Source organism: Phoenix dactylifera, chromosome 4, assembly GCF_009389715.1.
Source record: "Phoenix dactylifera cultivar Barhee BC4 chromosome 4, palm_55x_up_171113_PBpolish2nd_filt_p, whole genome shotgun sequence".
NCBI lineage: Eukaryota > Viridiplantae > Streptophyta > Magnoliopsida > Arecales > Arecaceae > Phoenix > Phoenix dactylifera.
Window position 1 is genome coordinate 30,208,383 of NC_052395.1, and position 23,813 is coordinate 30,232,195.

The 23,813-nt window shown below is 44.7% G+C and overlaps 2 protein-coding genes across 2 annotated transcripts; one reads left to right on the top strand and one right to left on the bottom strand.

Moving 5' to 3' along the window:
• Positions 1 to 873: 873 nt before the first annotated feature.
• On the bottom strand, positions 874 to 6,749 carry LOC103707138 (protein C2-DOMAIN ABA-RELATED 4-like). Its single transcript, XM_008791516.4, has 3 exons — positions 6,318 to 6,749; positions 4,934 to 5,029; positions 874 to 1,652 (listed from the first exon to the last, which is right to left on the bottom strand). The coding sequence occupies exons 1-3, from the start codon at positions 6,426 to 6,428 to the stop codon at positions 1,362 to 1,364; spliced, it is 498 nt and encodes a 165-aa protein (XP_008789738.1). The 5' UTR covers positions 6,429 to 6,749; the 3' UTR covers positions 874 to 1,361.
• A 3,106-nt stretch (positions 6,750 to 9,855) lies between these two features.
• LOC103707137 (protein RICE SALT SENSITIVE 3-like) lies at positions 9,856 to 13,124 on the top strand. The gene is made up of 9 exons (XM_039126099.1): positions 9,856 to 9,874; positions 10,002 to 10,076; positions 10,177 to 10,564; positions 10,675 to 10,725; positions 10,843 to 10,971; positions 11,310 to 11,415; positions 11,724 to 11,765; positions 11,885 to 11,941; positions 12,053 to 13,124. The coding sequence occupies exons 3-9, from the start codon at positions 10,428 to 10,430 to the stop codon at positions 12,821 to 12,823; spliced, it is 1,293 nt and encodes a 430-aa protein (XP_038982027.1). The 5' UTR covers positions 9,856 to 9,874; positions 10,002 to 10,076; positions 10,177 to 10,427; the 3' UTR covers positions 12,824 to 13,124.
• The last annotated feature ends 10,689 nt before the right edge of the window (positions 13,125 to 23,813 follow it).

A 23,813-nucleotide genomic window follows, 5' to 3' on the forward strand; every position in this document is an offset into this window, starting at 1 on the left:
CCGGACAGGCTGTGGATTTGATGGAGACCTGAGGATAATGATTTCCTGTGAAGGACAAATCTCTTCAATTGTCTTCTCAGCTGTCGCTGTAAAAGAGGGAAGCTGTCGTCTTCCTTTTTCTTCTTTAGGATGAGGGTGATTTATGGGTAAGGTTTCTTGCCTTGCCAATATAATTCTAACAATCAACATAGAGTTCATATCTTGCACGCTCATGTATTCGGTGGCATCATGCGTTCATCAAAGGATCTTGTGCGTAGATGATGAGTTGCTGAAAAAATATTTCCACATAGGATTGTGACTTTCATTTGCTTTTAATCGAAAGTTAGGATCCATCAAGTCTCATGGCCAACCGACGATTTATCGTAGTAACCTAGAGAAAATCTAGATGATCTTCTAGTTAGTACCGAAGCATACCAAATTTCTGCCTTTTCCACTGTAATGAGATGACTTAACTTGGTGAGAGAACATAAAAGAAACAAATCACCAGGAAAGAGGGCTGCTAAGGAAATTAGACCATAGTTTGTAGAGTGTGATATCCTCTGTTGAATGCTTAATTCCAGTATGGGTCCCTAGGAATTTAACAGAATGAAAAGAATATTTCTACTTTCTCTCAATCATTCTGGAGTTTTTCATCCTTCAGTTGTGTGTGCAGGGTAGGACATGCATGATGAAGAAAACTCTGGCACAAGGCTATGGCAAAGAAATCATCTAGGTAACAGGTATTGCTAGAATTAAGTCAAGCCGACAACCCCAAGGAAGCACAAGTTCCACAAGAACCGAAACTATCCAGCCGAGAACATCTGCCAGCTCATTACGAAATAATCAAAGGCATCATGAATCTCATAGCACAATTAGGCAGTAGATGCCAAAGAATAGGCTTCAAAGGATCAGCTTTATCAAAAAGAGACATTTCATATCCAGATGTTTCTAATCCTGTGGGTGCCCGATAGTTACCGATCCATAGTTCCAAATTATTCACCTCCTACAGCCCGCCTCTCTGTTTTCCATACAATTTTTGGTATGTAAAGTCAAATGAAAATTATATAGGGCGAGAAACTGAAAGGCTATATCTCTACAACACAAAGAACTAAAATGGAACTATTATGAGAATCATAACCATAGAAAAAAAGAGCTGAGGTGTATTTATTTTGTAGATTCAATGGTGAGCTGGCCTTGCAATCTTAATAATAAGAAGTTTGGATAGCTGGCCTGAATAAGGTGCTGCTTGAAGTCAGAGATCATATACGCATCAGCAAGCACACTGTACCATAATTTGTATAAAACCTGAAGCAATGGAAGTAGGAGGTTTGTATCTGGTCGTGCTTCGTGCCACATATATGCGAACAGTATCATAGCATGCCCTATAAGCCTGCAGCACCAGGAATGCTAACCCATTGCAGTTGCAGTTCCACTTCACCACTCTCCACATTTCTCAGCCTAAGAACAAGATCTTGGGTAATTCTGCCGTCTTTCCACACAATGGGGCTCTCACCGGCTAGGCAGTTAGTCCTCTCAGGTTTCACTGTGGTGATTATTGTACCACTTGGAAGACCGGACAAATCCATCCTTACAGCCTCTAAAAATGACTGCATTTCAAACTCTGCATCACCCATTCTATCATCTCGGCTGAATATGTCCTTGTCAAAGACTTCCTACAAAACACATAAACAAAAGATGAGAACTTTACTACAGCCACCTAAGTAAGATGATCTTATGCAATCCTCCAGATCATCTCATCTTCCATCAGCAGTTTCACAGCAATCACAATTGTAAGGACATTAACTTTGATTAAAAATAGAAAATATGAACTGTTTCGGTAATTTAGGACCAAAATTGCAAGACACATGTACAAGAGCATTTCCATGAACTGTTATGTCCAGAATCAAAAATCTAGGTTAGCTGCTGTCAACTGTAAAACAAACAATTCCAAACAACAAACCAATAGAAACAAACAATAAACAATAAAACTGTTGGAAAATGATGAAATCCCTACTCCATTTTGAAGTGTAGAATGGTAATGGACTTTCGTTCAGCGAAACCAGATTTTGTTAAGTTTTAATAATAACAAGGACTGATGATTTCAAAGTCATCCTGGAAAAGGCCATGCATTTTAATTTATAGATACTTCATGGCAGTTTCCTGTACGAATTGAAGTTGGAGCATCACCCAATACAGCCTTTTTAATATTTAATTTATAGAAATAATCATCTTAGTGGTCTTTACCATGAAGCACTTGCTGTTAATATTTGAGAGGAGGCGGGTGTCAACTAGTTTACATGGTAAAGTTGCTGGAAGTAGTTACCAGTAATGTGGGTACCAGTCCTGCCTACACCAATTTAAAATCTATTACCTCAATAAATTAGGTGAAGGCTTGAAGCCTCCTTCTGTTCCCTCAAGAGAAAAAAAGAAAGAAAATTCAAGAGTAGTTGCATGGTGCAGAATGGATGATAGAATATCAACTACATACGGGAATATGCTTAAATATTGAAATTAGAAATGGAAACATGGAGGCTACTTATTACATAATTAGAAGAACTAATACAGAATATAGAAAGCAGAAACTGTTGAAATATAAATCACAATGAAGCCCACATTGGCCCAAATGTTTCCTAGCATGGTCATCTTCACCATCCTAGATATATAGAAGATAGGGGAGAATGACTATAATATAACAGAACTAGATCATAGTACACTGAGAAGACAGGTTCTTCTAGAATGTTATGAGATTTTGCCATGTGCATCCAAGACAAGGGAATGTCTCTCATAAGGATCATGATATTTTATGGATACTTAACACGGGGAATGACATTGGCCCAAGCACAAGTTTGAAACCTCAACTTGTCAGATACAACAATGCATTTGCACTGGTGACCTCTTCTCGTGGTCATGCATCAGCCAGCATCTCCACAACTCACTATTTAGACTTGGAAACTAGGCCACATTCTAAAGCTCACATCAGCTACTTCACTCTTGGAATCCCATTAATCTGATGAATGGATTTATGTTCTTTGCATGGTTAGTCCACCATTATTGTGGCAGACCTTGGTAAAGGTTATCCTTGAATTTTTGATGGGATGTTAAAGAAAATATTTTATTATATTAGATTGGGAAAAAATTTGGAGTAAGACATGCCCCGTGCAGTGATGAAGTTTTCATTCAGTGTATGAGTCTACATGTATGCGTATAAAGGCTATGTGCATATGGCATATGCATTTCTTTCTGCTTTGTCTTACTTATCTTGAGCTTGGCTGATACTTGACAATGCATTATGCAAACACTTGTTTACCCTTTAAATGTTATGATCCCACTAGATATGCATGATATTACCAAAATCATGTCCATAGATTAATCCCCCTATATCACCACTGTTCTTCCCCTTTCACTGCAGGGCAATCTCCTCCTATCGTTCCTGCAGATGCCTCTACTCTTCCATAGTTTTCTGATGTCAGCAATGCTAGGAAATAGTTGATGCATTTGAGGAGGTTATCCTGTATGGTTCACAGTATTGTCAATCATTCGTTTTACTAAGATCCCCACAATATTACCTAGATCCCTTTGGATGTCATTACCCTCCTATGACCAAATTCTTCAAGCTAAGTTACACTTCTATGTATATGAAGAACCTACTCTTCCTTGTTTCAATATGTTTTTTCAGCAGCTACCCAATGAAAATCCAATACTGAAATAATCACACTGCGAGAGGTCGCTACTTGCTTGTAGTCCTGAATGCTAGGATGTAACTGAGACAGTGACGGTTCCCGAAGGCATGCAGACTTGGGTTCCCTTTTCCTCTCCGAGTTAGAATAGAGTTATTTCATGCAGCTTTGGTGTTAAACTCACTTAAATGATTTCATTGAACATTACAAAGCTCAATTGGTAACTTGAGGCTCTCCAGTAAAGCATAATGGAAATTACATAGGGCTTTCACTCCACTAGCTCGATGCCAATGGTGCAGCAGTTAATTTTGGTGTCATGGTTTGTTAACGTCCTTGCAACTAAATCAATAATTGGCCACATAAGGATCCTAATGACAACACCAATATTATCTAGACACTCTTATGTACTCCGTTGATCTACCATGTACTCCAACATGTTGATCTACTATTTTTGCTAAGCTTCTTTGGTTTCAAGCAAGCCCCTATATTGCGGATTCAAGAAGTTTTGCACCTTGCTTCATGCTAGGTGATTGTGATCATGTCATGTTCATAGGCACCTATCATTAAGCTGCATATGCTTATCTATTTATAAAAATGACTAGGAATTCCTTAATACTTTCTTTTATTCAAGAAGTTTATGCTTGGCATAATGAAACTCGATCCTCCTATCTAGCTTTTGGGCCATCAAGATGTATATAATCCTTGATAATGCCTATTATCATTATAGCATGGATAAAACGACGATCCTGCAAGTACCATAATTACGATATGTACCATGCTAGTAGGTCATCAGCATGGTACAAGAAAGGATATCAGTGCATCATCCTGGCATCACATATCTTATGATGTATCAACTTGCGGCTATCCATATTTCTGTACATAGAATACAAGACAAGATATAGCAATATAGGTCTTTCCAGATATCCTTGTTTCTGTCCAGAAAATCCATTGGAGATACTGCCATTGATTTTCTTTTTTCCTTTTTCTTTTGAATACTTAACCTAAAATCAGTATGGAAACAACACCAAAAGATTTGGATGTTTCAAAATCGCACATTAAATCAAAACCCTCTATAGTGCCAATGTGCCATCAAAACTACTATTCTTTGACCACTCGATGCAAATAAGCAAATGTCTGCAACTTCTGGGATTTCCAGTCTTGATATTTCATCATATTTGTTTCTAGCATGGTAAATGATCTCACGTATGAAAATATTCAAGTACTTAAAATTATTTAAATCATAAGACATAAATATCACGAGGGAAAGATATACATACAAGCCTAATCGTTTGAGTAGGATCTGAAACAGAAAGAGTTAAGTCTTCGTTCCATTCTGGATTGACATTCTTCTTTTTTACACTGGTCTTCAATTTCTGCACCATAAAAAGGATAAATGAGAAGTGTAGACATAATTATGAAAGCCACTATTAGCTTTGCAGTGACAATACAGAAATATTAAAATGTAAGTAGATTGTATAATGCTCTTTCATCAAAACCAAATTCGCAATAAGAAATATAGGGATTTATTACTACACGAGAAGATAGTCACTGCGTACCAGTATTTAGTACAATATACTACCATGAAGGCATGATACTTTCACATCAATGATTTGCTAAACTCCCAAACGAAGTCAAGGTTTACCCAGGATAACGTTTTTAACTACTTGTTTAACATCTACAGGAGGTGAACCCCTGTTTGAATTTTATTTCAAAGAAAAACTCCACAAGAAAGAGAACACTTGGCTCCGAGGTTTTACATATCGTGATGGGGTTGCCCTAATTTTTCCATAGAACAGGATGCTCTATGTACCGACACTAAACCATAGATATCGCATCCCGTCCTGATCTATTCAGTGTCTCATCCCATCCCAACACTTGGGATGGTGCTCCGTCCAGACAATTAGGATGGTGGGGCACCGTGCTGTCCCACCGGTATTTAAAACCTTGCTCAACCGTCACGGCACAACAACTTACACTAGCTTAAATTCCTCAACCCAAGAATTACTACCTTAAAGTTAAAATTCTTTAACTATGCCATCATACAGATGACGTGCTTCATAGATTATAGTCTGCTATCGCCTGAAACTTTTTGAGTATGAAACACACTAATATTACTCAGAGAAACTGCATAATTACACGCATATCATATCCCAGAAACATAGCCATGCCGCTAAATCCCTGGATTAAAAAATATGACGCTGTTAATTACAACATCATATTATTTCATGAGAGCCAAATGAACAAGCACAAGGCCTTCTCTCTCTCTCTCTCTGTAAACTTCGAAGAATGCTGCACTAACATTAAGGAAAGCTGTTCCATGCGCCCAGCAGACATCAGGAAAACAGAATTCTTGGTCGAAGAATCTATTCGCTTTACTCCCTCACCTAAATTCAACAACGGATGATGACAACCCCCAATGCCGGTCCAACCTGACAAATTTCCAGCGAAACATGTCCAAAAATATGTTCTCTACGAACCCTTCAATCTCATATCCATCTTTTATCAGTAGCATCATGTATCAAAGCAAGTAGAGCCAAAAAACCAACGCCCTTAAACCATCTAAATCAAAACCAAATCATCGAAACCTAAAAAAAGTAAAAGGAAAGCAGACTGGAAAAGAGAAAGGGAAAGAGTAAAGGAAAGAGATTAGAAGTAAAGGACCTGGCGGCCCATACGAAGGACGATGTAGGGATCGCTGCCCCTGGTGTCACGGTAGGCGAGGTTCACCCCTCTCACCACGCGCACGCGGATCAGACCCAGAAGATGCTCCATCCCTTTCTCTTCCCCTTTCTTTTCCCTTCTCTCTCTTTCTTTCTTCTCTCGGCGCTCAGCGGAAGGGAACGGAGAGAGAATGGAGCGAATGAAGGATCGAACTGGCCGGATGTCTTCCGCCTTATTTTTCCGTTTCTGTCGCTATTTTTGTCGGGGCCAACGCGGTGCCCAGAATTCACGGGCCAGGTCAACACGAGCGGCTTCCGTTCCGGCCATCCTCCGAATAGGAGAACGACCACGAGATCCCAGCGAAGATGTCAACGGACCGGGCCGGCGGGATTGACTTCTAGACTAAGGTTCGGCCATTTGGGCCGGCAAGAATACCAGATATTTTCAAATGCAGTTTCTAGATCATCAAAAAATAAAAAATAAAAAAGAGAGAAAACTAGGATCAACGGATTTGAAAGAGGAAGATGAGAAAATAATTTTTTATAGAAGTAAAATTTTTATATTTTATAAAAAAATTACGTAGAATATAGAAAGTCTAATTTCTATCGATTGAAAATTATAAATATTTTTTTCAAATGTATTCTTAACTTTTTAGATAGAACGGGATAAAGCCTAGCTCGTGTGGGAAAAAAAAAGTGTAGAATATAAAGAAGTTTAATTTCTACCAACTGAAAATTAGGATAAAATGTCCTCTTAAGTTTTTGAATAGAATGAGATACAAATTTTATTTTTTAGGAGCATAATAAATTATTCTAAAATATGCTACATTTTTATGATAAATCAAATATATAAAAATAGTTTTTTTTTAAGCATCAGCTTCTCAAAAAATATGTATTTAAGGATTTGTTTTTATGAATTAAACGAGTTTGAAGTCAAAGTATCGCCGGCACCTACCTCTCCAAATGAAAGATCTTGGGTTCAAACATGACTACGAATTTTATTTAAAAAGAATTGAACGTTCACTTCAAGCCCCCGTCCCAATAAACGACTAGTCCTGAGGTTCAGAACAGCGCACTTTTCTCCGTTTTCTCTCTCTCAACGTAAGAACCAAAAATTCAACTTAGAAAAGTGGATGCGTACGGTCGAGTAATTTAAAGTGGGAGCGGTCACAATAGCATCGAGATGCGAAAACAGATGGAGATTTATAAGTGCGATCCAAAGTTTTGGCTTGATAATGTGCGGTTTGGACGAAATACTAAAGAAATTTACCAAATATAAATCCAGGGTTTTTTCTACCTAAAAAATGATAAAATATATTATGAATTGCAAAGCTTATAAAATCTCAAAGTTTTCCGATGATAGCTTTATGGACGGAATGGTTGCCACGTTCTCAGCCTGTGGCATTCGGATGCTGGGAAGGCCATTATCTAACATAAAATTTCAACAATTTCATGTTCCTTGATTAAATGTAACAACAGAACAAAAATAAAAGTCAAAATATATGTCTTTGATTATTGTGCTAACCGTCTTGGATTGCTAGAACAATCATTAGGTTCCACAATTTTGTGATGATAGATGAATATTTTTTGCGGATATAGCTTTATTTAATTCATATAAAACAGATTTCACTCAAGGTGCATAGTCACAAAATTATAAAAATTAAATCATGGATTAAAGTAATCTACAAGACAGTAATATTGGACGCAGACCATAAATTCGTTTAGAATCCCAAGCTTATATTTTATATTTTCTAAGGAATATATATAATTAATTATTTGTATCTTGCCCCCTTCGACAATAGAGATTAATCTGAGTGGGTGCTTTTGGATTTTCCGTGCTAGTACAATTAATAATAAAGGGCAAAGAAAGAAGGGTTGAGAAAGCCTCCCCCCGCGCTCAAACCTCACCTCCCCTCCCTCTCCCTTGCGTTGAAATGGATTCATTGATGTCACAAATTGTGAAAAAAAAAAAATATATTAATTAGATCATTGCTACCCAAATTCTAGTTATTTTTTGAATTTAAAAAAATATGATGTTTGATGCGGACGCATATTTGGTACTAAATTGGTTATTTACTGGATAAATCTTGAGTACTTATATACAATTAAAAAATAAATAATATTTTTTGGTATGCTATAAAATACTGCAATAGAAGTATATTCAAGCCGATTATGAGTGATAATGATCGATACGGGAGTGTATTTAGTTCCAACATCAATTATTTATTGAATAGGTCTTAAATATTTATATAGAATTAAAAAAATGAAATAATATTTTTTAGCTAAATTTTTTTCTTCCCAAGGTGCTGAGTTGCCAGAGATGGCAGCTGATCCTATAATTACGATAATGCACCAGCAGTGGCGTCTCTCCAGCCCACGCCAGGTACTAATATACATAGGGATGCGCGTAGGTTCCTTTGGGCTCCTAATCGCCAATTAATTATGTCCACAAAATAGGTCTTTGACTAAGTTATTAATGTTTGACCTCATGACAGAGCCCACAGCTAAGACCAATACATAGTACACAGTACCGGGACCCACAGCTTATAGCTGACATAAAGGGACCCACATCCTCGGGGCCCATGTGTCAGTCAAAGGGTGCAGCCTTGGGTTTTTTGATACAAGTGCAAGGATTAAGTACTATTCCGCTACAAATACCACGATGAACGCGGCCATCTTCTACGTGTCAAGCAAAGAACCACGCTCTGTCAAACCTACGGCTGGTTCCAGCACGCTCACCGATTCCCTCCCGAGGCAGCGGACACGAACAAAGCAGGTCCGAGACTTTTACATCGCGCCACCGGAAAAGATGAATCACTGACTTCCATGGACGCCTCCTAAACAACAATAAAGTCTCTGTTTCGAACAACATATACAGATGCTTTTCTCTTTCTCTCACGCCAGTCACCAGTAACACCCCCAGCCACACCCGTTCACTGACATTAGGTGCAGTATTGGGTCTCCGAAGGAGTCGGTGAATCAAACATTTTTGATCCCTTTTACCTCACACACGCCGGTGTGTCAGAAAAAGATAGAATACAGAGCCAATGCAGATTGGAGACCGTGCGGAGGTAGCAATGATCACAAAGATTCCCATATGTGGCTGAAGAGGCGAGAGAGGGAATGGAGCCGGTAAAGGGGCTAGAAGCAGGGTAGATCAGGAGTTAAAGAGTAGGTTGGGCACGGGTGGAGGAGATAAGATTAGATTAGGTTGGGAGAGCAGGGTGTGGGTCCCACTGGAAAGGTAGGGGGCTCGGCCAAGATACGGCCGTGCCAGGGTTGGCAGAGGGAGTGGGCGGTCAATGCGGAGGCGAGAAGATTTGTTTAGGCGGAGGATGTCGCGGGCGCGGGGCACAGCGCCCCGCAATTCGTGCGCTAACTCAGCTCATTCGCTCCTCCTCTCTCGCCATCTCTCGCTCTCTCTCTAGTCTCTTCCTTCTTTAATATTTATTATTATTAATGATTACAAATCCCACTATTTCAGCATACCGGCTTCTGCTGCCTTTCCATTCTTTATGCTAAACGAGGCACCGCCCCACTGCTGCGGCACGTGCGCACGTGAGCCAGCCTTCTCCCAGTCCCATTTACTTTTTTTTTTAACCTCTCCTATCCAGAATTACTGAAATGTCCTCAATGTCTTTCTATCATATCCCCCGGTTAACCACCGGTGCTGCCGTAATTACAGGGAAAAGAGACGAGGTCAGGACCACTTACCCAAGGGGGAAAAAGGAAAGCGGTACCAGATGTCATTTTTTTTATTGTGAGAGTCGAGCAGCTCCCAAATCTACCCCAAAAACAGCCCTCTTCTCACTCCCTCTCCTTCAGCCCGCTCCTCTTTTCTCATCTTGGCTCTCCGTCAGCGCACAGGGAAAATCTGAGGCTGCGGCGCGGATGCGAAGCATTGCGGCGAGAAAGAGATAAACGAGAGAAGGGTCGAGTGGCCCGGCTGCTCTCTTTTACCTGCTGCTGCTGCTGCTGCTGCTGCCAATACGTGGGAGTGGGGTTTGGGTTACTGTGGATGCAAGGGATAAAATCAAAAGAACCGGTTCCGTAGGGGGCGGAAAAGGAGCCACGCCGAAGAGTGAGAGTTAAGAGTTTCTAGAGAGAGACGATGGTGGGCTCGGGCGCAGGAGGGGATAGTAGGAGCAAAGAGGCGGTGGGGATGATGGCTCTCCACGAGGCCCTCAGGAACGTCTGCCTCAACTCGGACTGGACTTACTCCGTCTTCTGGACCATCCGTCCTCGACCGTACACCTCTCCTCTCTTCTTCTTCTTCTTCTCTCTCTCTCTCTCTCCCCATTACTTCCCTTCCATCTTCTAAAGCTTGCCTTCGGGTTTGGTGCTGTTGGCTTCCGCAGGCGATGCAGAGGAGGGAACGGCTGCAAGGTGGGCGACGACAATGGCAGCTTGTGAGTTGTTTCCTATGTCTATGACTCTTCTTTGGCTTGAATTAGATTGAAAGGTGTCGGAATTTTTTGGTGGAGGAGCGGTTTGATTGGTTGGTTTGTTTGGGTGGGGTGTGATAGGATGCTGATGTGGGAGGATGGCTTCTGCCGGTCGAGGGTGGCGGAGTGCTTGGAGGAGATGGACGGTGAGGATCCGGTCAGGAAGGCCTTCAGCAAGATGTCCATTCAGCTGTACAATTATGGAGAAGGGTGGGTACTGGGTAGGTGCTGTTAAGTTTTATTTAGGAGGAGTAATAAATACTTCCACTGTTGCAAAATTAATTTTTCACTTTTGACTTTGCCCTTCTTCATGCCTTTCAAATTCTTTAATTGCTTTACAGATTGTTCATCTTTGTAGAACTCCTTTGGATCAAGTTATTATTAACTGGGCGCTGCTTAGTTTGTTACTTATTGCTATGGAAAATAAATAGGGGTAGAAATCGGACAAGTTGCTGTTTGTTTGAGGCTTCTTTTTTAGTTTAATTTTTTTTGATTTTTAACCCCTCCTATGCCTAGTGCGGTCTCGATTGATTGATTGATTTGAACAGATTGATGGGTAAGGTGGCCTCTGATAAGTGTCACAAATGGGTATTCAAAGAACCTTCTGAATGCGAACCCAACATCTCCAACTACTGGCAGAGCTCTTTTGATGCTGTATGTGACCTAATACTGTTTCTTTTGCTCCACTTTTTTTACCACCCACTCCACACACAGAGAGGCACAGAGAGAGAGAGAGAGAGAGAGAGAGAGATGATGTGCTGTTTCTGAACACCCCTGCAGTCTTTGCATCAAAGATCTGCACCACTAAAGCGAGAGAATTTGATGCCTTCGCCCTTATTATTATCCTTTTCCATAACCATCATTCGAGTACTTATAAGCGACAAGAATAATGATCACAGATTTGCAGCAGCTAAAGCTTTATACCTGAATTTTCTCTTTCATTTTGCGTGTAACTCCTGCAGCTTCCTCCTGAATGGACCGATCAATTTGCATCTGGAATTCAGGCAAATCTTACTCTCCTTTCTCCAATGTTTTCTCTCCCCTCTTGACGTCTTTTTCTAATTACTTGAGTTGATTGTTTTTTTTTCTTAAAGAAAAGTGTTGTTGCTGTCCTTTCGAACAGACTATAGCTGTGATTCAAGCTGGCCATGGGCTCCTACAGCTGGGTTCTTGTAAGATTGTGAGTCTGCTCTTCTTCCTTTGTTGTGTCTTCTATGGAAGGATTCGAGATATCGCAAGATCTACAGAATCTTAACACGGTCGTCTCTGTTCAACTTTGCATCCATGTCAGATACCCGAGGACTTGCATTTTGTGCTGAGAATGAGACACATGTTTGAATCACTGGGTTACCAGTCCGGCTTCTTCCTCTCTCAGCTATTCTCCTCAACCAGGAGCAGCTCACCTTCATCATCTGCGCCGCTCAAACAAACTCCGACGCGCCCTCCGCCGCCAATCTTTAATTGGAGCCAACCGCCGCTCCCTTCCACCTCCCCGGTCGCTCCCCCGGCTTTCCACCCTTCGGCCAGGATCGGATTTCCGAACAGCAGAGATGACACCCAGCTCTTCCTCCTCCCTCATTCCTCGGAGGCCCCCCCGATGGATGACATGATCGCCGACCACGAGCCCGACCTGAAATGGCCCAGTGGGCTGTCTTTCTTCACTGCTCTCACCGGAAGGACCGATGATGCGAAGCTTCTCTTCGGCACCGAGGGCCTCGGCGACAAGCCACCGACTGCTGCTTCTCCTATGAACATCACGGATGAGGTGAAGGCGGTCGCTGGAGCTTCAAACTTTCAAAGCCAGGGAAACAGAGGCGAAACCGGTGCGACGCTCGGTCGTAGCAGCACAGAGGACTACTTGAGCTCGGAAAGCCATTCCAACAAGGCAAGGAAAATGGAGAACACTAAGTTCAAGAGGAGCCTCACATTGCCTGCAAGAATGACTCCATCTTCCTCGTCGTCTTCTTTGGATCATCACCATGCAACAACACCTCAAGCCATGGAGTACCGGAGCTCCGAGGCTGGGATCTACTCGGACATCATGGAGACCTTCTTGGAATAATCTGAGAGGTGGAAGTGTGAGAGGAGGGTGTAACCTACCTAGGGGATGATACCTTTTCCTTCTCTTAATGGCCCGCCCGCTCTTCAAACCTCATCCCCTCGCTTTCAAGTGCTTGTTTACTCTCTAATATGACCTGCAGATCGTTTCGTGTAAGAGTTGGTATACCACCCCTCAGAAAAAAATGCTAGCTAGAGTACTCTAGTGTTTGGACTGCACATGTAACGCTGCTGGTATGGCAACAAGAAATTAAGTAATGAAGTAGCGCGTCCGTAGGGACGTATGGAGTCGCATTATTTGGAATCCAGCAGGCTATTTTCCTTTTGCCATCTATTAGGATGCCGAGGACAGCTTTCTTTTAAGAAAAAAGTAAGTAGTACGTGCCCACATAATGTAATTTGAATGGGAGAGAAACGTATCTTTATACTTAAGTTGGCTATGTAGCTTCTTGCAAATCAGTGGATGCATTAGAACATGGGCTGGGGCTAGAGTTAATGGTCGGCCAGATAATACCTATTTAGATCTATTTCCATTCTAAATCTATTGGATATGGCTATATTATTAGCAATGTTTGTATTTATGTCCATATTTCTTAAACTCAATGGAGATGGATATGAAAAGGCAACGATCTTACTCCATATCCAAATATCTCTCTGCTTTTGTTTTTTTTCTTTTTTTCTGATACAGCTCTGCTCCTATTCAATATTAAATATGGCTTTAATGAACTTCTAAAGAAACAAGTGACAATAGTAACTAAAATTTGTCGTCTCGGTATCGGATCTCGTATCGGTGCCATACTAGCACAATGTCGTTATAGTATGGTACGAAATTTTTTTGACGTACTTGATATGCTACCTGTGCCGGATATCGATATCGAACTGGTTTGGTATGGTATCATTAGTTTAATATATCTTCTATAATTGATTTGGTAGTTCTTAAGTTTAACCTTCCAATTTATATTTGCACTTGTATCCATACTTTTGAATCTGATTTGTATTAATGTCCACTTAAAACAAATATGAAACGAATTTTAATATCAGATTGATATTCATATTGGTATCTATATTTGTCAAATAAAAATGGATATGGACTTGGATGATACTAATATGTAGATGTGCAACCCTAGATTACATGTATACATGTGAAATGTTGAGATTGCTTGCATGCTAACTACCAAAGTTGTACGGCATTTTATATGGTCTTCAAATTATTTTGCTTAAAGATCCATGCTTTTTTTAAAAAAAAATTCTGATGAGACAAGGTTTTTCTTTTGGTGGTAATTGACCAAATGAACAACCCCTACAATCAACCATGTTTAAACTACAAAATTCTGAATAAAAAAAAAAATCCAATGCTCCATACAACTTTTTGAGGTGCAAACAAATCCATCCCTCGATGAAGTACGCAGGCTAACTGTCATAAAATATTCTCTGCACCATGAAAAGAAAGAAAGGAAGCAAGCAAGGAAGAAAGGATCGTTCTTAAATTTAGACCAAGGATGGCAAAATGGAACAAACTTGCACCATCTAGTCTTTTTGCCCTATCCAACTTTTTACACAATCCATGCTATCTCTTTTTTAGACTTTAGTAATCTTATATCACTACAAGAAAATTGGGCATTAGCGACTCTTTTTTTGGCCATTCGCGACGCTTTTACGCGTCGGTAAAAATGTTCCTGACGCTTTCGAAAGCGTCGGTAAAGCATCGCCTATGCTACAGTGGAAAAAATATTTTCCGACGCTTCCAAAAGCGTTGAAAACTAGTGACGCTTTACCAACGCTTCTTAGCGTCGGTCATTTAGCGACGCTTCTTAAAGCGTTGCCAATGAAGCACAACGTAGCAACGCTTTCATCGCAATTTAGCGATGCTTTAAAGCGTTGGTAAATACTCGATTTAGTGACGCTTTAAAGTGTCGTTAATCAAACTTACCGACGCTTTATCATCGTAATTTTAACGATGCTTTAAAGCATCGTTAGGGTATTTTTAAAAAAAAAATTAAAAAAAATTTAAAACTCTATTTACAAAATCAAACGCATACACATTAAACGAGATATACACATGGCACAATCAAACATATTTATCTAAACATTCATATTGTCAAATTACATTCATACTGTCAATTTACGTTTACAATGTATTTCAAAAAGCATAAAAAAATACATATAAAACTCCAAAATAAAAGTTTCAAGGGTCGATGGCATCACCATCTCTACACGCAGATGAAGTATCAGAAACCTGTAAAAAAAAAAGTTAAGAATATGAAAATTATTAAGCTTATTAACAAAAATATGATACTTATGTAAAATGTTCAAGTAGATGTAGTAATTTACCTGAGGAGGGATAAACTAATGCAACAAAGATGTAATCTGATCAATCTAAGCCCTCAAAGATTGTATATTTATCTCGTGGCTCTGCTTTAACTCTTGTATCTCTGCCTTCAGATCATTAACCTCTGCAGTGGTACTACTCTGTCTAGCAACTTGAGTAGGGGTGGCAAAATATGATTCGACCCACCAACCCGACCCATGTTCGACCTGCCATAAACAAGTTTAGGTTTGGCCTAAACAGATTCGAGTCGTAAACAGGACGACCCGTTTAACCTATTTATTAATTAGGTTGGATACGAATTTTAGATGTCTGACCTGTTTAAACCGTTTAACCTATTTAACTGTTGGGCTAATAGATAAGGGCCACAACCTACAAAGCCTAGGGCCGGCCCAACTTTTTGCCTCAGCCCGATTTCACCGCGTCGGCTCAATTACTCTCCTCCTCAGCCCAACTTTAGCGCGAGGCGAGGTCCAAGTCCAACGTCTCGACGTTTCGTCTGCGACAGGATGGATATATCCACTTTCAAAAAACAAAATTCCATACTCCAACATCGTCCTATCCACCGCTGTGGATGTTCACCAGGCTATCAAAGAAGTCCAAGGTGCATAAGCCTGCTCCTCGATAAAGCCTTACTCATCTTCTCACTTCTCCTTAGGGGGTGTTAGGGTTTGCCGTTTGTGGCTTTGTGCGCCGCCCGAGCCCTATTCCTATTTCCCTCCCTCTCTCGAGTCTCTCCCCTCTCCTCTCCTCTCCTCCGGATTCTTCGCCTCTCGAGCCCTCTCCTCCGGACGGACCGGACCTCCGCCTCCGCCCTCTCCTCCCCCTTGCTGACAACTTCCGCCTCCCCGTCAACGGCGACTGCGGTGGCTTGACGGATCCTGGGAACCAAGGTTGAAGTTGAACGGAAGAGCTCATAAAGAGGACCTGGCCTTTGGATTTCTTTGGCTCCCGTCGCCTTTCCTCTCATATATGCGAGGTCAGATCCTCTACTCTACCGAGGTAAGAAAGATCCTAGCTTCTTCGTAGTTAGTGTTGAGGGAAATATAAGTCCCCCCAAAGCACGTGACTGGAAGCACCCGACCTCGGACGACCGACCTGGCGCCCGACCAGGTGTCCAACCTAGGAGCTCTCAACCTCGAAACGCCCGACCTGGAAGCTCCCGACCTCAAAATGCCCGACTTGGAAGCTTCCGACCTCGGAAGCTTGACCTCGCCATCCACTCACCGCGATCACATCCTTCTGCAGCTCAACCAGAGACCATCCCCTGCCACTGCCGTCAACAATTAATGTGCATGGTCTATGCAGATCTCCGGCTTACTCAACAATTAATGCGCATGGACTCTGCAGACCTTCGGCTTTTTCAACAATTAATGTGCATGGCTCCTGCTGTCTACGGATCTCAAGCTCTCCATGGCAAATTAGCTCGGCTGCCTCTAATCAGCCGTGACAACTCCCTGGCCCCGGCCTACCCTCCTACGGCAAGACATTAATGCACACGATCCTGCATTGATCCAGCCGACGTGCTTAATCATATGGTAAACTCCGCCCCATCACATCTCAGGTAATCCAAGGCCCCTCTATAAAAGGAAAACCCTCCCACCTTAGAGGGGGCTGGACACCGAAACTCTGAGCATATTTTTCTCTATATATCTTTGCCCCCTCTGACTTAGGCATCGGAGGGTCGGCGCCGGAAACTCCGGCCACCGGCTTTTTTGCAGGCCCTACAGAGGATGCCGCCCACCGACGGATGGCCGCCAGCTAGTTCTCGCCAGAGCTCCACCCTCTCAGCCGACGGCTGCCCCCGGGTCCAATTTCCAGCAACAGTTGGCGCTAGAGGAAGGGTCCGAGTCGTGGCTATGAAGCTGAGAAGTAAAAGAGCCTCCAATGCTTTTCGGCATCTTCCACCAAGTCCTGGACACTCCGTCCAGAATTTGCCGCCTCCGGCCGACCCGGTTCCCCAAGTAATCTGGGAAGGGGAATCCCTCAGAGAATACCTCGACCGCTTTACCGCTGTAATCTGGAAAGTTCGCGAGCTTGACCAATCGATAGCCATGTCGGCACTGAAGACTGGGGCTCGCTCTTACAGATTCCTCTTCTCCATCGAGAAGAGCTTCTCCGCTGATTTCACAGAAATGCTGGCCCGAGCTCGGAAGTATGCGAAGGCCGAGGAGGCTATCGCCTCCAGAAAGGGAGCGACCGAGCAGGCCTCAAAGAAGCAAAAGAAGCGCCGTGAGGAGCGCGGCCGCCTAAGAAGCCGGTTTTCCCGCCAAAATAAGAACCAGCCTCGGCTGAGGAGCCCACCTCGACAATGGGGACAACTGCGGCCAAGGTCCCCGCCTCGACTGAGATCTCCATCGCGACCTCGAATTTACTCGGGAAGGTACGAGAACTACACTTCCGTCAACGCACCTCGGACCGAGATCCTAATGGAGATCGAAGGTCGGAACTATTTCCGACCTCCACCCCCAATACAGGACATAGGAGCTTGGCGCAATCCTAGGAAGTATTGCCATTTCCACCGGAACCACGGCCACGACATAGAGGATTGCTTCCAGCTCCGAGATGAGATCGAGGTGCTCATCTGCCGCGGAGTACTCATCCGGTTCGTGTGGAACCGACGCGAGGAAAGGAGGCCAGTGGAAAAGGTCGTGCCGCCCGAAAATCCAAATGACAATGGGCTCATCGCCGGCACCATCAATGTCATTAGAGGAGGAAGCTCGGCTGAAGAGCCAGCCGAAGAAGGGGTCCCCCTAAAGCGCCCGCGCACTTCTAAAGCCATCTCGTTCTCGGACGAGGACTTGGAAGGGGTTGAAACCCCTCACGATGACGCTGTGGTCATCTCTATAATTGTAAATAAATTTGATGTAAAGCGCGTCTTGGTTGATAATGAAAGCTCGACAAATATTTTGTACTACCATGCCTATCAGAAAATGGGTTGACAGAAAACCAGCTTCGGAGAATGAACGCTCCACTAGTCGGATTCACTGGGGACTCAATCCCGGTTGAGGGTGAGAACGGTTTTCTTGTTACAGTTGGGCTCGCCCCCCGAGAAAGCACCGTGAGGACGGACTTTCTTGTAGTCTACCTGCCTTCAGCCTACAATGCCATTTTGGGAAGACCGGGACTTAACGCCCTCCGGGCTGTAGTCTCAACCTACCATTTGCTCATGCGGTTCCCCACTGATCATGGGATAGGCGAAGCTCGTGGAGACCAGATGGTGGCCAAGCGGTGCTACATGGCGACCTACAAAGCAAAACCACCGGCTGAAGCGTCAAGCCAACAGGAGCTACCGGCCAAGGTGCCAACTCAAGCAATGGACCGCATGATGCCCATTGAAACCTTAGACATATGGAACAACCTCTGGAAGAAACGATTTGAGCCTGGTGAGCTTCTTACCCAAACCCCTTTACAAGAAAATTGTCCAGAACTAACCGTGCAGGTCGGCTCCTGCCTGAGCTCCTGCGAAAGGGAGCGCCCGGTTGAATTCCTCCGGGCCAACATGGATGTCTTTGCCTAGTCGTCCGCCGACATGCCAGAAATCGATCCCAAGGTCATGGTCCACTGACTCTAGGTGAAACCGACCTGCAGATCTGTGAGGCAAAAGAAGCGGGGCTCTGTCCCGAAACGACAGCGAGCGGCGGCCGAGGAAGTAGACAGACTCCTCGAGGCCGGCTTCATCCGGGAGGTTTCCTATCCGGACTGGCTCGCCAACATGGTCCTCATGAAGAAAGCCAATGGAAAATGGCGTATGTCCGTGGACTACACCGATCTGAACAAGGCCTGCTCGAAGGATAGTTTTCGCCTCCCCAATATTGACCAGCTCGTCGACTCTACCTCGGGACATCAGCTGCTCACCTTCATGGACGCCTTCTTGGGATACAATCAAATCCGAATGGTGCCTGAAGATGAGGAGAAGATGACCTTCATCACCGACAAGGGCACTTATTGTTACAGAGTGATGCCATTCGGGTTGAAGAATGCATGAGCTACATACCAAAGGCTGGTCAGCCAAATCTTCAAAGATCAGATAGGCCGAAACATGAAAGTCTACGTAGATGACATGCTGGTGAAAAACCGAGCAGCAGAGCACCATGTGGCTGACCTCAACGAAACATTCTCCAAGCTCAGGAAGTACCAAATGAAGCTCAATCCTGCAAAGTGCGCGTTCGGAGTCACCTCGGGCAAATTTCTGGGCTTTGTAGTAACTCATCGCAGAGTCGAAGCTAACCCCGAGAAGATCTGAGCGCTGTAAGAGTTGGTGCCTCCAAAGACGGTCAAAGAGGTGCAGAGGCTTACCGGGCGGGTTGCGGCCTTGGGGAGCTTTGTCTCCAGGTCGGTCGAGCGCTGCCTCCCATTCTTCAAGATCCTTAAACAACCGAAGAACTTCCTATGGTCAGAGGAATGCCAGCAAGCTTTTGAAAAGCTTAGGTGCCTTCTCGCCTCCCCTCCGCTACTCACCAAGCCTCAGCAAGACGAAGTTCTTTATTTGTACCTGGTCATCTCTCCCGGTTGCAGTAAGCTCAGTCCTAGTCTGGAATGAGGACAAGCTTCAGAGGCCTGTCTATTATACTAGCCGGGTCCTCAGAGATACTGAGACCCGATATTCTAAACTGGAGAAAATAATTTTTGCCTTGATCACTTCAGCTCGGAGACTCCGACCCTACTTTCAGGCCTACACTGTGGCCATACTAACTGACCAGCCTATGAAGCAAATCGTGCAGAGGTCAGACCGTGCCGGAAGAATTGCCAAATGGATAGTTGAGCTCGGAGAGTTCGACTTTGAATACCGACCAAGGCCGGCTATCAAAGCCTAAATGCTTGCCGATTTCATCGTGGAGTGCACTTTGCCGGATGATCCCGAGCTCCCGCTCATGCCAATGGAGGGGACCCCAAGGCCGCCATGGGTCCTATATGTGGACGGCTCCTCGACCTCGGAGGGTAGCAGAGCAGGTCTCATCCTCACCAGCCCGGATGGGGTAGTGGCTGAGCAGGCCCTACGCCTCGAGTTTCCAGCCTCGAACAATGAAGTGGAGTACGAGGTGCTCATTGCCGGGCTCAAGCTGGCAAAAGAGCTGAAGGCAGAAAACCTGAAGGTCTTTAGTGACTCCCAACTGGTCATGAGCCAGGTTCTGGAGGATTTTGAAGCAAAGGAGCCGTCAATGCAGAAATATCTTCAAAAGGTACGAGACCTCACATACGCCCTAGGCTCCTTCAACATTCACTATATCCCCAAAATGGAGAACCTCAGGGCCGATCAACTGTCGAAGCTGGCGACCTCCCGCATGAGCGAGCTCCCCAAGGCGATGGTACTCGAATATCTCCAAACACCCAGTACAGAAGAACCTAAGCTGACCATGTGCATCGGCACCGAACCGAGCTGGATGGACGAGCTCGTTAACTATCTACAAAGTGAAGTCCTCCCCAATGATGAGCTCGAGGCTCGCCGAATCAGGCGTCTAGCCTTCCGATTCATATTATATGAAGGCAAGCTCTACCGAAAATCCTTCACCTCTCCTCTCCTCAGATGCCTCCGCCCGTCAGAGGCAGACTATACTATGCAAGAGGTCCATGAAGGGATATGCGGAAACCATCTGGGAGGCTGAGCATTGGCTTATAAAATCTTGCACCAAGGATACTTTTGGCCCAATCTCCAAAAGGACGCAACGGACTTTGTTCGAAGATGCGACTGATGCCAGCGGAATGCCAATATCCAGCGTCGACCTTCGGCCCTGCTGACTTCGATCAGTGCCCCCTGGCCATTCGCCCAGTGGAGAATCGACATCCTGGTGCCATTTTCCCTGGAAACCGGGCAGAGAAAATTTCTGGTTGTCTCCATCGACTACTTTACCAAGTGGGTCGAAGCTGAACCAGTGGCCGGATCACCGAGCAGAAAATGCGAGACTTTGTGGGGAAGTTGATCATCTATAGATTTGGACTCCCTCGCATCCTCATATCCGACAACGGCCGCCAGTTCGACAACATTCGTTTTAGAGAATTTTGCTTCGAACTCGTCATCGACTACTGCTTCACCTCGGTTGCCTATCTCCAAACAAATGGAGAAACCGAGGTAACAAATCGCACCATTTTGCAGGGGCTCAAGGCCAGGCTCGATCGATCCAAGGGACAGTGGGTCGAGGACTTATACAACGTTCTCTGGGCCTATCGAACTACGTTCCGACTACCCACGGGCGAAACCCCTTTAACCTAGCATACGGGACGGACGCTGTCATCCCATTGGAAATTGGTCTCCCCTCCCCGAGCGGAGCATTATGACGCCGACTCCAATTCTTCTTAGCTCAGGAACAACTTGAACCTCGTTGAAGAGATAAGAAAAGTCGTCCGAGTCCGCATGGCGAGATACTAATAGAAAACGGCCTAGTACTACAACTCCAAAGTCAAGCCCAAGCTTTTCAAAGTGGGGGATCTCGTCCTCAGAAGAGCTGAAGCCTCTCAGCCAACCGAGCAAGGGAAGCTAGCCTTGAATTGGGAAGGACCTTACCGGATCGCACGAGTCCAGCGGCCCGGAGCGTACAAGCTGGAATCCTTCGGAGGAACCCTCATCTCACGAAGCTAGAATTTCGAGAATCCGCGGATGTATTACCAGTAAAATCCTAAGGGGTCCTCGGTGATCGGAAACATGAATCCCATCCTCTCCTTACGATAATTCATCTACAGTTCTTCTTTAATCATGTTACGTTTCTCCTGATATTGGGACATTTGTGATCCTCAGACTATCCGAATCAGCTCAGATGCCCGACCAAGCTCGGATGCCCCAGCTAAGCCTGGAACACCCCACCGCATTGATATCGAGCTCGGTCTCGATCTCCCTCAAAGACCCGACTAAGTTCGGGATGCCCCGAGTGTCGACCGTAGAGTCCCAAACTCCCTCAACCTCGAAAAGCATCGCAGGTCGACAGTGCGTTTTCAGACCCCTCGATATTGCACACGATCCCTTGACTAAGGTCGGGATGCCCCGAGTGTCGACCGTAGAGTCCCAAACTCTCTCGACCTCGAAAGGCGTCGCAGGTCGACAGTGCGTTCCCAGACCCCTCGACCTTGTGCACGATCCCTCGACTAAGATCGGGATGCCCCGTGTGTCGACCATAGAGTCCCAAACTTCCTCGATCTTGGAAAGTATCATCAGGTCGACAGCGAGCCCCAACTCCCTCGGCCTCGTGCTCGATACCTCGACCAAGGTCGGGATGCCCCGTGTATCGACCATAGAGTCCCAAACTTTCTCGACCTCGGAAAGCATCGCAGGTTGACAGTGCATTCTCAGACCCCTTGACCTTGTGCACGATCCCTCGACTAAGGTCGGGATGCCTCGTGTGTCGGCCGTAGAGTCCCAAACTCTCTCAAACTCGGAAAGCATCACCAGGTCAACAGCGAGCCTTAGCTTCTTTGACCTCATGCTCGATACCTCGACCAAGGTCGGGATGCCCCGTGTGTCGACCGTAGAGTCCTGAACTCCCTCGACCTCGGAAAGACAAGAGCGGGGGTAGAACCGTTGCGGCCCCCCTTGACCTTCAACGACGAGGTGGCCCCTACGCGGACCCCCCAGCATGCAGGCGCGCCTAAAGTAGACACCAAATACACGACATTTCCCCTAGTCGACCGGTGCGAGCTACTCTATTGTGCGAGGCCCCAATCAAAGCGCCATCTTATTCCACAACGAATGGCATTGCCTATGGAAGCGAACTACGGGCCAAAGAACGCCACGAAGAACCGACCGCAGAGCGGAACTACCTACCTCGATGCAAGGGGCTCGGCTCCAACGGGGCGAAAGGTACTTTCCACCTAGCACCTCCATTATTGCATCTACTTGTTATATACCATAACGATTGACAAAATCCCGACCGAGGTTGGGATGCTCTTCTGAACCAACTATGAGCCGAGGTCTTCTCGACCCCATGCACCGATCTGCGGCTCGATCCTCGTTTATTCCAGACCCCTCCGAGCGAGGGCTCGGCCGACTTCAAACGTTAACCCAAGCCGAGATGGCTTGTGGTGACAACTTCAAGCTCCGCCCAATGATCCTACGGCTAAGCCCGGGGGCGCCAAAACACTCACCGTAAGTTTGGATTCTACCTGTCGATACTCCAACCGAGTTCAAAATTAATGGGCATGAAGACCCTGACAATGGCCTGACCTCGGTCCAGGACCTCTTCGGAGTCCGACTTTAAAGCCTACTCTGGAAACCGAGCCCAAAGACTTGGCAAAATTTTTCAAAAGACAAATCTGAAGGTTTGGCAGGATCTCTTCGGAATCCAACCTTAAAGTTTTAACAAGCCTATCCTAGAAACCGAGCCCAAGGACTTGGCCGAATTTTCGGAGTCTGAAGGATTAGCGGGACATCTTCGGATCCCGAACTTGAAGGCTTAGCGAATTTTCCTAAAATCTAAGCATGGAGCCTTAGCGCGATCCCTATCAGAGCTAAGCCCGATAATCTAGCAAACGCCACCAGAATCTAAGTCTACAGACCTAGCCGAGATTGAACACTTAGAAAAATTTGCGAAAGAGGAATTTGATTTAAGCAGCTAAGGTAAAAATTTACCTACTATGCAAAAAGAGACAAATATAAATGTAGAAAAGAACTTTTTCATTAATAAAGGCTTGGAGGTCGAGTACAAAATTAAGGTTCGGCCATATTCAAGGGCCGAACTCA

Coding starts and splice junctions, on each gene's coding strand:
- LOC103707138 (XM_008791516.4), bottom strand. CDS start 6,428: ATGGAGCATCTTCTGGGTCTGATCCGCGTGCGCGTGGTGAGAGGGGTG. Junction 5,030..6,317: donor TCCTTCGTATGGGCCGCCAG/GTCCTTTACTTC, acceptor TTTATGGTGCAG/AAATTGAAGACCAGTGTAAA. Junction 1,653..4,933: donor CTACTCAAACGATTAGGCTT/GTATGTATATCT, acceptor TGTGTTTTGTAG/GAAGTCTTTGACAAGGACAT.
- LOC103707137 (XM_039126099.1), top strand. CDS start 10,428: ATGGTGGGCTCGGGCGCAGGAGGGGATAGTAGGAGCAAAGAGGCGGTG. Junction 10,726..10,842: donor GGCGACGACAATGGCAGCTT/GTGAGTTGTTTC, acceptor GGGGTGTGATAG/GATGCTGATGTGGGAGGATG. Junction 10,972..11,309: donor CTGTACAATTATGGAGAAGG/GTGGGTACTGGG, acceptor TGATTTGAACAG/ATTGATGGGTAAGGTGGCCT.